This window comes from Puma concolor, chromosome A2 (genome assembly GCF_028749965.1).
Source record: "Puma concolor isolate L17-30 chromosome A2, mPumCon1.1.hap2, whole genome shotgun sequence".
NCBI classification, from domain to species: Eukaryota; Metazoa; Chordata; class Mammalia; order Carnivora; family Felidae; genus Puma; species Puma concolor.
Genome location: NC_141668.1, coordinates 22,433,375 through 22,447,599, shown reverse-complemented (window position 1 = coordinate 22,447,599; position 14,225 = coordinate 22,433,375). Strand labels below are relative to the sequence as shown.

Genomic DNA, 14,225 nt, shown 5'->3' with positions numbered 1-14,225 from the left:
TTTTATTTTTAATTTCCAAATATGTTATGATTTTTTTTATTGTTGTAACTGATTTCTGGCATGAATGCATGTATTGTACTTATAGGATTTATTTATAAACTTATTTATTTATAAATTTATTTGTAAATTTATTTATAAATACAGTATGTATTTATAGGATTCTAGTTCTTTGAAATTTGATAAGACTTACTATGGTCCAGTCTGTTTAATTTCTATAAACATATCATACATACTTGGACAGAAAATGAATTCTTTATTTGTTAAGGCAATTTTCTATATATGCCCAATTGGTCCAGTTTGCTAACCATGTTTCATAAATTTTCTTTACAGAGAGTGATTTTATCTGATTCTCTCAGTTACTAAGAAAAATATTAAACTTTCCAGTGTGATTTTAGAATTGCCTGTCTCTTATAGTTCTGTCAAACTTTGCTTTATAGATTTTGAAAGCCATGTTTCTAGGTATATATACATATTAAATTCTTTAATTTTGAATTGAATCTTTTATCATTATGAAATGTGTTTTTATCTCTAGTGGTGTTTTTGCTTGAAAAGGTATAAATTGTCTTACATTAAGCTTTTCATTTGGTGTTTGCATAACATCTATTTTTACCTTTTATTTTCAACTGTTATATATCCTTTTGTTATTTTTATTTTATTTTTATTTTTAATTTTTAATGTTTATTTATATTTGAGAGAGAGAGGGAGCGTGTGCACGCATGAGCAGGGGAGGGGCAGAGAGAGAGGGAGACAGAATCTGAAGCAGGCTCCAGGCTCTGAGCTGTCAGCACAGAGCCCGATGCAGAGCTCAAACTCACATACCATGAGATCATGATGTGAGCTGAAGTCAGATGCTACGAGCCACCCAGGTGCCCCTCTGTATTCTTTTTTTAAAAGAAGGATTTAGTTTGATTTAAAAAAAAAATCTGCCGTCTTTTGATTTGAGCATTTATTTACTTCGTATGATTGAATTATTGGTAAATATATAGGTTTAATCTTACCATTTTACGGTATATGTTTTGCCGTATCTTTCATTTTTTGGTTGTTGTCTCTTCTTTTGCTTTTAATCTTTTCATTGTTTTTCTTTTTTTTTTTTTTTAAGTTTATTTATTTATTTTGAGAGAGAGAGAGAGCGCACACACAAGTGGGGTAGGGGCACAGAGAGAAGGAGAGAGAGAACTCCAATTAGGCTCCATGCTGACAGTGCAGAGCCTGACATGGGACTGCAACCCAGGAACTGTGCGACCATGACCTGAGCCAAAATCAAGAGTCGGATGCCCAACCGAGTCACCCAAGTGCCCCATTTTTTTCTTATGTTTGTTTGGAAGCAGCATACTCTGTTTATCTAGACTGTATGATTAGTCTAGAAATTATACCAAGTACACATATTTAACAGAATTCATCAGTACCTTTTCCCTTTTCCTGTACTAGAACTTAGTGAATTTTCAACTCTCATCTGTTCACCTTCCAGTTCATATGCTATTGTTGTCCATTATTTTGATACCATACTAAAAGACTCTATAAAACTCAATTTTCAGCCAGTGTTCATTAAGTTTTCCTAAATATTTACTAATTTTTTTGATCTTTGTTGATGTTTGCATCTTTGATCTTATATCTAGGATCAGTTTTCTTCTGCCTTAAGCATATCCTTTGGAATTTCTTCTAATGTAGGTGAACTCTCGGTTTTTCTTTGCTTGAAAATTTTATTTCTTTTCTTAAAGGATATTTTTGCTGAATATGGAATTCTAGGTTGACAGTATTTTTTTTTCTTTTTTAAATTTTAATATTTTTAAATTTTTATTGATTGATTGGTTGATTGATTTTGAGAGAGAGAGAGAGTGAGGAAGGGTCAGAGAGAGAGAGAATCCCAAGCAGGCCCCACGTTGTCAGCGCACAGACCAATGTGGAGCTTGATCTCACAAACTGAGATCATGACCTGGGCCAAAATCCAGAGTTGGACGCTAAACCTACTGGGACACCCATGCACCCTGAGGGTTATTTTCTTCAAATACATTTTGGATATCAGTCCACAGTTAACTAGCTTCCATTTTTCCTATCGAGAGTGTACTGTAATTCTCAACTGTTGCTCCTTGGAATGTACTCTTTTTCCTTATGGCTGTTTAAATATTTTATTTTTGTTTTAGATGATTTTATTTTATTCTTTTTAATTTTTTTAATGTTTATTTTTGAGAGAGAGAGAGAGAGAGAGTGAGTGTGGGCGGGAGAGGGGCAGAGAGACAGAGGGAGACACAGAATCTGAAGCAGGCTTCAGGCTCTGAGCTGTCAGCGCAGAGCCCAGTGCAGGGCTTGAACTCAGACACCATGAAATCAGACCTGAGCCAAAGTCGGACTCTCAACCGACTGAGCCACCCAGGTGCCTAGACTATTTTTTGTAGTTACGTTAAAAGGGCAAGGCCAGTGTGGCAGCCCTGTTAACTATTGTGTATTTTGGTTTTCTTTTAGTCAAATATATGTTGCTTTTGTCATTCATTTCTTTCATTTTCTCATTTATCCTTTTTAAATGCACATTTACTTTGAAGTTTTCAAATTTCTCTAAATTCTTGATCTCCTTTCTATAAGTGGGGTTTTCTCTCCTTGCACTTTGGCCTTCATTTATGTGATATTTTTTTTTCTTCCTCTTTACCTTCAACTCTGACAATTCATGTTTTATTTCCTTTTATCGTTTTACTGTGTCTTTTTCAACTGTTTACATCTCTTAATGTTTTCTAGAGAGGGTTGTTGCTTAACTTTTTTACATCCATAGAGAGGTATTTGGTTGTTTTTATCTACATCTTCCTGTTGAATCAGATTCATTTGCCACTTTAAAAAGTTTCTTTCTTCCTTTTCCTTTTTATATCTTTGTATGAAACTTGAGTTGATTATGCTTGAGTAGTACTAATCTTTAAATGAGGTGAGTTTTTCCTAACTATTTTAGGGAAGTTCCTGTGGGTCAGGAGATATGGCTGTGTTCCAGGATAGCAAGATTTTTCCTTATGATACTTCTTTTCCTTTCAGATACTGTTTCTTCTCAGCAGTACTCATCATATAAAATCTCTCTTTTTTTTCCCTCTGATTGCTATCCAAAATGTTGCTTCTTCCTGTAATTCCTGTTCATTCATGCCTGTTTGTTCCCTGCCCTGATTACTCCTTTCCATCACTATTCACTTCTAACTAATTCTTCAAGGCCAGCTCTTCCAAGATCGGTTTTTTATTATTCCCACACATCAATTGCTCCCCCTTCTCCACTCCTATTTGCTTTTGTGCCGTATTTCTCATTTTGTGCATCAAAGCTGGTTAGTTTTCTGCTAAGTATAGTTCCAAATATCACATCATTGTCATTGTCATAACTAACATGTATTTGAAGGCTTTGCAATGTGCCATTTACCTTTTTAAACCCTATTTATGAATTAATTTATGTAGTTATCATACCTACCTTCTAGGGTAAGCGTTGTTGTTATCCCCATCTAAAAAAAGCAGTTTGCCTAAGATAGTGCAGGTGGTAAGTGGCAGAGCTAAGATTTGGATCCGTACTTTACTATGCTTTCCTGTCCTAGTAAATGTTTACTGCTTCAGTTTCCCCAGTAGTTATTATTATTGTAGTATAAACTGCCATAATTATGTCTCTTTGCAGAATTCTAACAAACTGCTGAAAAGCATATATTTTTTTAAAAATCTGCTTTATGCAGCCATTATTATTCTTGAATTATCAAAAAGGACTTTATGTTCTACAAGTTACTGCCTATAAGTGATTTTGTATTTCTTTTGAATGTCATCTCTTTTTTTTTTTTTAATTTTTTTACATTTATTTATTTTTGAGAGACAGAGTGACACAAAGTGAGAGTCGGGGAGGAGCAGAGAGAGAGGGAGACACAGGATCGGGAGCAGGCTCCAGGCTCTGAGGTGTCAGCACAGAGCCCGATGCGGGACTCGAACCCACAGACTGTGAGATCATGACCTGAGCCGAAGTCGGAGGCTCAACCAACTGAGCCACCCAGGCGCCCCTGTCATCTCTGTTTTGATGAGAAATCAGTCTGATAGAAGTTTGGGTTTAGGCTACAGTACTATAATCCATGCTCTCTCTCTTTTTTTTTAATGTTTGATGAGGTTTGAATTTTTTTTTCTTTTGGTAAAAACTTCCTAAGTTGCATTTTTTTATCATGTACTTTTTGAGAGGATATTCACTACTAGAGACAAGAACATCTTGTGCCTAGTTAGGACTGTATGAAATGTGTTTATTATAGTCTTAATCATAGGTGAAAAAAATGAGGTGGTATTGGACCTGGAGACTTTAAATAGTTAGAAAATTGTTAGGTAATAGCATGCTTTCTCCTAAGTGATATTTTCATTTCTTTTGGATAGTTTTACTTTTTATCAGACCCTTCTGATTTCCTGCTTTTGATGTTTGTCAGAAATAGAAATATTAGCAACTGCCTGGCTTCCTCTTAAAACATAGAAGTAATTTTTAAACTTAGTTCACAAGAATGTTTAAATGCCTCAGTTTTTAATTTGTTTTAATAGTCTAAGTTTTTGCTGAGTCATATAAAATACCTACAAGTAGGAATACTGAAACAAAAGGCAAGATCTTTCAAGAATTAGAAATAGAGGAAACATGCTGAAACTGTTTAGGGTGGAGAGGTGTCAATTTTTTATTTATTTTCAGATCTTAAAAGGGAATTCTTTTAAATTAAAAGAGGTATAGGTAATTTTAAGGTACCGAAATCAACGTATTTTGAAAAAATCTTTACCCTGCTTTAGTCTTTGCAGCATTTTTATTCATCGTTTCAAGGGATTTCAAGCTTGTTCGATTTCTAGACATTTCACTTTTTCTATTAAAAAAGTAAAGTTTCTTTAGTATATCTCTCATGGATTTAAAGCAATTTTAATATTTACCAAAGCCTTAATAAACATTTCCATTATTACTTTTCTTTTTGAAGACATAAAAGAAGATTCTTAAAGCATGTTATTCCGCTGAAAGTAGCCACTCCATGTAACATACTCCAGATCCAATCTGGACTATTTATTGGTAACCCAGATTACCTGGCAAGCGGCAGTAATGCATATTAGAATAGATTAAACGAGAGTCATCCTTCGTTTATCATGTTCCTCTGTACAATGCAAGCTTTTTAAAAATTGTTATAGAATTTTTGATATGGAGTGGTTAGATGATTTAATACTGTAACATGTAAGAAGGTCAATAAACTAATAATAGAGTTGGGTAGGTGGAGTGTAGAAAGGAATATGAGAGGGCTGGAATTCATAGATTTCTACCTTTGTCTTATGTTAAGCCATGATTTCTCCAAAAGAAGAAGTGTTCTGTTTTTTGGTAGAATAGCTAGATTTTCAAACAAGCCATTGCTTATAAGGAACCATTTCCAACTGACAGGAATGCTTTGGGTAAGTAAGTAATCCAGAGTAGGGACAAACCAGCATTCCAGAGAAGAAATGAAACATAACAAGTAAATTTTAGCCACAGCAGCCCATAGGTTTTTATAGGGAGATTACATTGTTTCCTTTAAATCAAAAATAATTTTTTCAACTCTTTTAGTTTTATTCTTTTAATATTGGATTTGTTTAATATGTAGTAGAATGGTTTGGTATGGCAAGTTTTATTTTCCAAAGTCTTGCTTTTTTTTCCATGTGTTACTGAATAGGTAAATTTTGCCATGTCTGTTACAGTGTTTCATCTTAGGTGTAATTAAAAACAAACTGATCCGTCCTATGTCTGTTAGTCTGTTATATAAAGGTGTGTGTGTATACATATATATATATATATATATATATATATAATATACATGTATATGTATATTATATATAATATATAATATATATAATACACACACACATATATAAAGGTATATATAGGTATATATATAGGGGTGTGTGTGTGTGTGTGTATATATATATATATATATATAAAGGTATATATATATTTTTTAGAGTCCTTGGGCATGTTATTTAACTTTTCTGAACTTTGACTTTTTAATCTTTGCAATAATTAATAATCATCATTCCATAGGTTTATTTTAAGGAGTAAATTAGTTTAACCTTTGTGGTGTCTTGCTCACAGTTGGTACTCAGCAAAAGTCAGTTCCTTTTTCTTTGGTAAGATCTTTTTTGAAAAGCTATTTCTAGATTTGATAATGTTATATCTGAATAATTTTCTTTAGGTTTCATAATAGTCTCCACAGAAGAGTAGGAGACATCAAAGAGAATTGTTGTCTTTTAGAATAGTGAACACAAAATGAATTCATTAGGGAGAGATGGAGACAAATTTAAAAGTTCCCCAAATAATTTTTTTTTTTTCAAATGTTTGCTTGACTACTCTGGGTAAAATGCTGTGACTTGTTAGGGTGCCATTATATGGTAAGAAAATGCTTTATTGAAAGTAGGAGTTTTATGAGCATTTTGTTTTAATGTAAGATACTTAGTAACATTAAGATGACTCAGAAAAAATGTCAACCGTGTGGCTAGGGAACTCTGCCTGTCCCCTGCCTTTTTTTCTATTCTAAGCTTTTATTTTTTCTTTAATTTTTTTTAATGTTTATTTATTTTTAAGATGGGGTGGGGGGGAGGGGAGGCTCAGAGAGATAGAAGGAGGCACAGAATCCAAAGCAGGCTCCAGGCTCAGCTGTCAGCACAGACCCCAACTTGGGGCTCGAACTCACAAACTGTGAGATTGTGACCCGAGCCAAAGTCAGACACTTAACCAACTGAGACACCCAGGTGCCCCTCTAAGCGTTTATTATATACTGAGTATATCTGATGCTATGCTATTAACTATCATTATTCATGAGAAGATTAATTTTAAGTTTATTATTTATTTTCAGAGAGAGAGAGTGTGCATGAGTGGGGAAAGGGCAGAGAGGGAAAGAGAGAATCCCAAACAGGCTCCGCAGTCTCAGCATGCAGCCCGAAGCGGGACTCAAACTCAAGAACCATGAGATCATGACCTGAACCAAGAGTCAGACTCTTAATTGATGGAGCCACCCAGACAACCCATGGAGTACTTAATATTTAAAATTTTGCAAGTAATATCCTCTGCAAGCCTGATTGTAAATACTTTGGGTGTATTTGGCTCTTTGTCCTTGTTAAAAACAAGCTAACATCAGTGTATAAAAGCACTTACGAAATGTGGATGTGTCTAGTGAGTTGTGAAGAATAGACATTTCAGGAGTAACAAAGGCTATGAAAATGGTTTTTGTTACATTATGTTATAATAACAATATGTTACAAAGTTCTTCTGAGGTTTAGAAATAATTCCATATATTTAGTTGCTTTGTGGCTTTTCTTCTGGTAATTGTAGTACTCGATGCAAAACAATTGGGGAAACAGTAAAGTACAAATAAAAATACCCAAATAAAAAATCATCCTAAACCTGGAAACCAAAGAAAATCACACCTTTTCAGTGTATGGCACTGTTGTTTTTTTTCCATCTGTGTGTCTGTGTATATTTACAAATTATTTTACAAAAATTATATAATGTTGGGGGGTTTGTTCTTTTTACTTTGAAAATTACTGACCGTATTTTCTTAGGTCAGTTGTATTTGATAGAAAAAAAAACCAACATGAAGATCTTGATGAGTATTTGTGTGCTTTTTAAGTTAGTAAGAGTTGGGGTGAAAGGATTGGCTGAAGAAACAATTAGAGAGCTTAATTTTACTTGCAATGTGCAGAAGGACTTTAAAGATCAGGGATGGGGTCATCCATTTGATTGGAACTGTTGATGTGATCACTGCCTTAGCAGCTCTCAGAAGAATTTTCCCCAGTGGGTTTGAGTTCTCTTTCAGAATAGTGCTGCAAGGCTTAAGGAGAAAGAGGAGATGGAGACTTTTCTAGGACGAACATAAAGTGGAATCACCTGACACATGTAGTTCAGTAAATATATTGGTTGTAACGGTGGTGTAATCTTAGTGTGCCAGAATTTGGAAGGAACCACTGGCTCTATCCAGCTTTTTGAGAGAGAGAGAGACAGAGAGACAGAGAGACAGACAGCATGAGCAGGGGAGGAACAGAGAGAAAGGGAGACACAGAATCCAAAGTCAGCTCCAGACTCTGAGCTGTCAGCACAGAGCCTGATGGGAGGTTCGAACCCGTGAACCGCGAGATCATGACCTGAGCCGAAGTAAGACACTTAATCCACTGAGCCACCCATGTGCCCCACTGGCCTACCTAACTCTTAAACACCAGCTTTAGAGATAAGGAACTTACTTATCAAAGTTGTATAACTAATTATAATTAGTATGAGAGATGTAAGTAATATGGCAGTTGATTACTGTTAAAAATGTGAAATTTATGACTTCTCTTATTTTCTCTATTTTTGCTTTGTGTTTTTCACGTCTGCAGTTTGTCTTTCTTAGTTTTCTACTCATCTCTGTATATTCCCATCTTTTACTTTTTTCATTTCTCTTCAGTTAGCCATTATGTAGAATTAATATATATTTTAAAATTAATGTATATTTTTAAATCTTTATCAAATAATTTTATCTTCTGTTTCAGGTTTTGGAAAAAGGATTATGTAACTTTTATGTGTCTCACAACTTACCATTACTAACAGAGCCCCACAACATTTTATCTGCAAAAAGATTTCCAGTCTTGTAATGGGAGAAGAGTATTGGTCAGAGTAGGTTGGATGGGCAAGAATTATCAGGAAAGCCCACAGGGGAGGGACACCTGGATGGCTCAGTCCGTTTAACGTCGACTTGAGCTCAGGTCATGATCTCACAGTTGGTGGGTTCCAGCGCCACATTGGGCTCTGTGCTGACAGCTCAGAGCCTGGAGCCTGCTTGCGATTCTGTGTCTCCCTGTCTCTCTGCTCCTCCCCCGCTCACACTCTGTCTCTGTCTCTCTCTGTCTCTCAGAAATATATGAACATTAAAAAAAAACTTAGAAAAGAAAAGCATGCAGGGGGTGGATTATGATAGAAACACTCACTAAAGTAAGTCATGAATCAACTTGTTCCTCATACTTTTTTTTTTTTTCTAAGCCTGTTGTGGGGCTTGAACTCACGACTTTGAGATCAAGACCTAAGCTGAGATCAAGAGTCAGAAACTTAACCGACTGAGCTACCCAGGCACCCCTTGTTCCCCTTTGACAATTAAAATATAAATGCTAATGTGTGAGTGCTATTTTAAAAAAGGGAAGATGAATATTAGAACTTTCTTTTTGCGAGAATTTTGTTGAAGACCTAAAGGCAAAGAAAAAGAACAGCTAGAGGAGTATATATCCCAAGATGGAAGCTTTCACTTAAAGTCATCTGAAAAGACTTGAAAGCTAAAGGGTATGGTTATAATTGATCTTCATAATTACCCAGAAAAGAAAGAAATTAGGGAGATTTCTGTGTATTACACTGTCATGGAGAACAGACCGTTTTACTTACAAATTTACGTTCAGGGACTAAATAAAGTAAAAGGGAAAACCTTTTTTCAGAGTCAAATGATAGAATTTACAATAAAGTTGTCTTTAGAATCTATTTGGATTCATGTAAAAGAAAACTCTTGTTGAAGAAAATGTAGGGATGCCTGGATGGCTCAGTCAGTTAAGCAACTCTTGATTTCAGCTCAGGTCATAATCTTACGGTCTCTGGGTTCAAGCCCCATATTGGGCTCTGGGCTGACAGTGGAGAGCCTGCTTGGGATTCTCTGTTTTTTTTCTCTCTCTCTGCCCCTCCCCAGCTTGTGCACACTCTAGCTCTTGCTCTCTCTCTCTCAAAAATAAGTAAACAAACATATTTTTAAAAAGGTAAGAAAATGTTATTATATGACATAATAAGAAGTCCAGAGGTAGATTCCATTGTTAGTCAATTCAGTGATGCAGTTCCTTTTTCTCTCTCTGCATTGTCATCATTAGAGAATTGACTTCATTCTCCTGCCTCTACAGATTGGCTGTAGCAGTTATGTATATTGCGTACAGATAGGAAAGTTTCCAGAGGAATAGAAGCAGATTTTTCTTTTCGGTATGTCTGTTTAGAAGCAAAGGGAACATTGGACACATTAGCCAGAATTGAGTTCCATACCATTCCTAAACTAATCTTTGTTGACGGGCATGGGATTAGGTTTTGATAATTATTTGGGATGAAATGGATATATATGTGGGTAGTTCAGTCTTCATAATCACTATGGCAACTAGTGTAACAACCCTTAAGAAGTAGATTAAGAATTTATCGATGAAATAATAAATTCAGAAATAAAACAGTGAAACATAAATCTCTGTCCACCACTAAATGCTGCATGATTTTAGTGAGGTTCATTCATTTCTGTAAACACACATCTCCCTATGTGTAAAAATGGAGATGATAATGCCTCGTTCATAAGGTGTTTTAATTTTTTTTAATGTTTGTTTATTTTTTAGAGAGAGAGAGACAGAGTGATGGGGGGGAGGGCAGAGAGAGGGGGAGACACAGATCCAAAGCAGGCCCCAGGCTCTGAGCTGTCAGCACAGAGCCCGACACGGGGCTCGAACCCACGAATTGCAAGATCATGACCTGAGCCGAAGTCGGACACTTAACTGACTGAGCCACCCAAGTGCCCCTGTAAAGTTGATTTTAGAATTAAATCATATTTAGTCTGTCTTAACTAAGACAGAATGAATTTTAACACTTCATAAGTATTTGGTAAATATGTAACCCTACCATTACTGGTACTTTTATCTCTGTAGTTTTGTACTCAAAGAAAATGATGTAAAAATGGAATTTTCACTTTAAATATGAATTTTCACTTTGTTTTTCCTGAAGCTATAAGGGCCTGGACCAGAGTTGTTGCGGTGCAATGTTTCTTCTGTAGTCTTTTCTTAGTAGCGACCAAAACAGGGAAAGCAGTAAATTGAGTATGAGCTGCCACTAAAAGAGTTTGTTTACATGGTTGTGTCAACTAGTACTGTACTATTTATATTTGAGATAACGTGAGAACTGAAGTGACACATTTTATGGAAGTGTGCTATTCTTAGTGTATTCGTAATTTCCCTTAATGAAGGCTTTTTTTTTTTTTTCACTACAATAAAAAAGCGTAAGCCGGTTAATGTAAAATTCTCTCTCGTTCTTTGATATTTGCAGATGGTTTATTCAATCAGTATATCAGTCAACAAGAATATAAGCCACGATGGAGTCAAATCATTCCCAAAAGCACCAAGGGTAAGCCCTGTTTTCTAGATTGTGAGTCTTGCTGTCATGTCTCAGCTTCACTCTTCTCAAGTTATCCAATGCTTTGCTAAGGAAAAGCAGGTGTTTAAAACAAGACCTAGGTACCTTAACTAGATGAGTTAGTTTATTATATTTTTCTCTTGAATCTTTTTGTTTCACCACTAAAACAGAAGGCTGAGCGGTTTTCACACAGAATACCCTCATAAACTGCCTTTATAGAGGTACTGTAAAATTATGGGCATATGTATTGTAATGCTAGACATGTTCCTGATAAACCTTCGATTCTGCAGAATTGCTTGCTGAAGCTAACAGGGCTTATGAGAAAAGTAGGAATGGGGCCTACCAGTCTAAATCCATGGAACATTTTAAGCGTATATTAATGAAAACTAGTGTAGTAACCCTAATAAAAATAAAAACTAGTACAGTTAACTCTTCACAGGCACTTATATTGAGCATCACAGTGACTTTGGAGCCTTAAACCCTTGGACTCTTGCTTCCGTCTTTGAGCTGTTGACCCTAGAGGGTATTTATCAAAACTTTATCAAAATCTGATCCAGGACGTACTTTTCATTAATCCATTTTGTCCTACAGGGGGAAATATTTGTCACTTCTTGTTCTTGACTCCCTGCTTTGCCAGATGGTTAACATAGTGGAAAGTGTAGCAATTGGTTAGTGCAGTTACTTGCATTAAGGAAAGACAGTTCTATGGATATTTAACGTTTTCCTACAGACTTCATAAATTGCTAAACCCTTTTCTTTGATTGTGAGAAAGCTCTCCCCTGATGGTGTTAAACATTAATATACTGGGAAAAATTGCTTATGAACCTCCATAATTTCTATTATTCAGACGTCGTTTCTCCTTTATCAGTCATTTTTGAGGTAATTTTCATCAGAGAAACACGTAGCAGACAGATTTTAGTTGTGTATTGGAAAACTAATGGATTAAATATATAAAATGCAAATGTTAGTGTTTTAGTCTCTTCTTGAAAATGGCAATCCTGATTGGGGGGGAAGAAGGAAGAAAACATCAAACTTCAATATAATGAGCTGCAAAATCTTAACTATTGGAAAGGAGAAGGTTTACAGAGAACTTCTGAAGGAATGGTCCTTGAACATAGCAGTAATGGAATGTTTCTGTTTTGCATCTCATTTTCTTTCTGCAGATGAGAACTGACATTTCAGTCTTTTTCATGGTACCCCTGTGAAATTAGTAAAATCTTGGATGGTCCCTGTTTTACATAGGAGAAAGCTGATACAGGGAAAATTATTAACCAAAGTAATGTATTTCAATTATTAGGAGAGGTATAAAGAAAATCTTAGGTTTTTTGGTTTACGTTAAGTAAGACATTAGAATCCTACAACCCTACTGAACCACTGAAATGAAGTTATATCTTCATTAAAACAAGATTTGGTATAAAGTAAGATTTGATATAAGTTGAACAGTAGTTCTACAGAAGTTTTAAAGTTTCCTTGATTATATTTCAAACTTCCCATTAAGCTCTGTGATGGAAATAGGAATCAAAAGGAAGTAAATCGGGGCGCCTGGGTGGCGCAGTCGGTTAAGCGTCCGACTTCAGCCAGGTCACGATCTCGCGGTCCGTGAGTTCGAGCCCCTCATCGGGCTCTGGGCTGACAGCTCGGAGCCTGGAACCTGCTTCCGATTCTGTGTCTCCCTCTCTCTCTGCCCCTCCCCCGTTCATGCTCTGTCTCTCTCTGTCTCAAAAATAAATAAACGTTAAAAAAATATTTAAAAAAAAACAAAAACAAAAGGAAGTAAATCTTAACACTTCTCAGTCAGTACTCAAAATATTTGGTAAACTATGCGGTAATATAAATTAATATGAAACTTGATAACATCTTGGTTTTCAGTAGCTAGCTGTATGAACTTTGAAATTCATTATACTAAGTTAGGTATGCCTGGTACAGAGACCTGTAACTGCTTTCCACCTTTACTGTGTCACTCCAGTACTTTAGAGTTTATTGTCTTATGCTTTTGTGGAATATCCTCTGTTCTTGCTGATTTATGGCACTGGTCATAAATACATTGAAAATAGTTTCCTGTTGCATTAATAGCCTGAAAGAAAGCAGGAAAAGGAGCAAGGTAATTACTGTAAACACAGTTACACTCTTCTTTTGAGTCTTTTTACTGGTTCTTAATATTGAATGAGTAAATGTATTATTTACACTACTCGTTACAGACTTACGAAGTTAGTCTAGATTTACAGTTATTCTGTGTTATTCTTTTAAAATAAAATATTGTTTCTTCTTCAGGTGATGGAGAAGATAACCGACCAGGAATGAGAGGGGGCCATCAGATGGTTATTGATGTTCAAACAGGTGAGGAATACTTGCAATGGAAAGCAAATTCGTTTAAAAATTACACATTTAAAAGTATCAGGTAAGCACGAAGGTACTTTTTCCCATCCATTGCAGAGGTTAAATGTTACCGACCATAACCAAGTTGCAAAGAAAATAGACATTAGCCATAGCTTTAATATAGACAAGGTAGCGACATAGGAGAGAGGAGAGGCTGCTGCACAGAGAACATTAGATAAACTAGAAGAAACGTGTAGCCCTTTGTAGCTCTGTGTGTGTGTGTGTGATTGTATACGTTTTTGATTTTCATAGCAAACTGTTGGAGTATTTCTTCTGGCTTTTCAGTGCATTCATATTTTCATGCCATAATATGGGCATTATTGCAATAAAAGAGAATTAAGATCTTTTTTGAGAGAAGGAATATCAAGTTAAGTAGCTTAAGTGTTGGTAGACCCACTAATTGCTTAACATTGTTCACAAGCCTATAAATAATTTGTTTTAGTTATTCTTCTTCGCTGCCTTTTAAATTTTATTCTGTACCTTGGTACTGAAAATTTTCCCTAGGTTTCTACAGCCTAGGACAGCTTAGGTACCATTGTATTTAGAGGTTAATGCTAAAATTATAGTAGGTTTCAAATTACCATCTGGAAAAGCAAATAATACCAAGAAGTCAGTGTAATTTTACTTTATTGTTTGGTTTTAGAAAACTTTACTTCAGGGAGTGCCAATATCGATCCACGTAATAAATTAGTTTTACTTTTGCAGTTCTGTTGTTGTG

General features: G+C 35.4%; 1 protein-coding gene across 6 annotated transcripts in view; it reads left to right on the top strand.

The window, feature by feature from the left end:
- The window catches only part of MKLN1 (muskelin 1), a 378,677-nt gene that overhangs the window by 272,761 nt on the left and 91,691 nt on the right, over positions 1-14,225 (top strand). For all 6 annotated transcript variants that reach the window (XM_086689876.1, XM_086689867.1, XM_086689884.1 and 3 more), the window contains 2 exons: positions 11,045-11,122; positions 13,403-13,468. In XM_086689876.1, the coding sequence (XP_086546002.1) occupies positions 11,045-11,122; positions 13,403-13,468 (144 nt within the window). The remainder of the gene's footprint in view (positions 1-11,044; positions 11,123-13,402; positions 13,469-14,225) is intronic.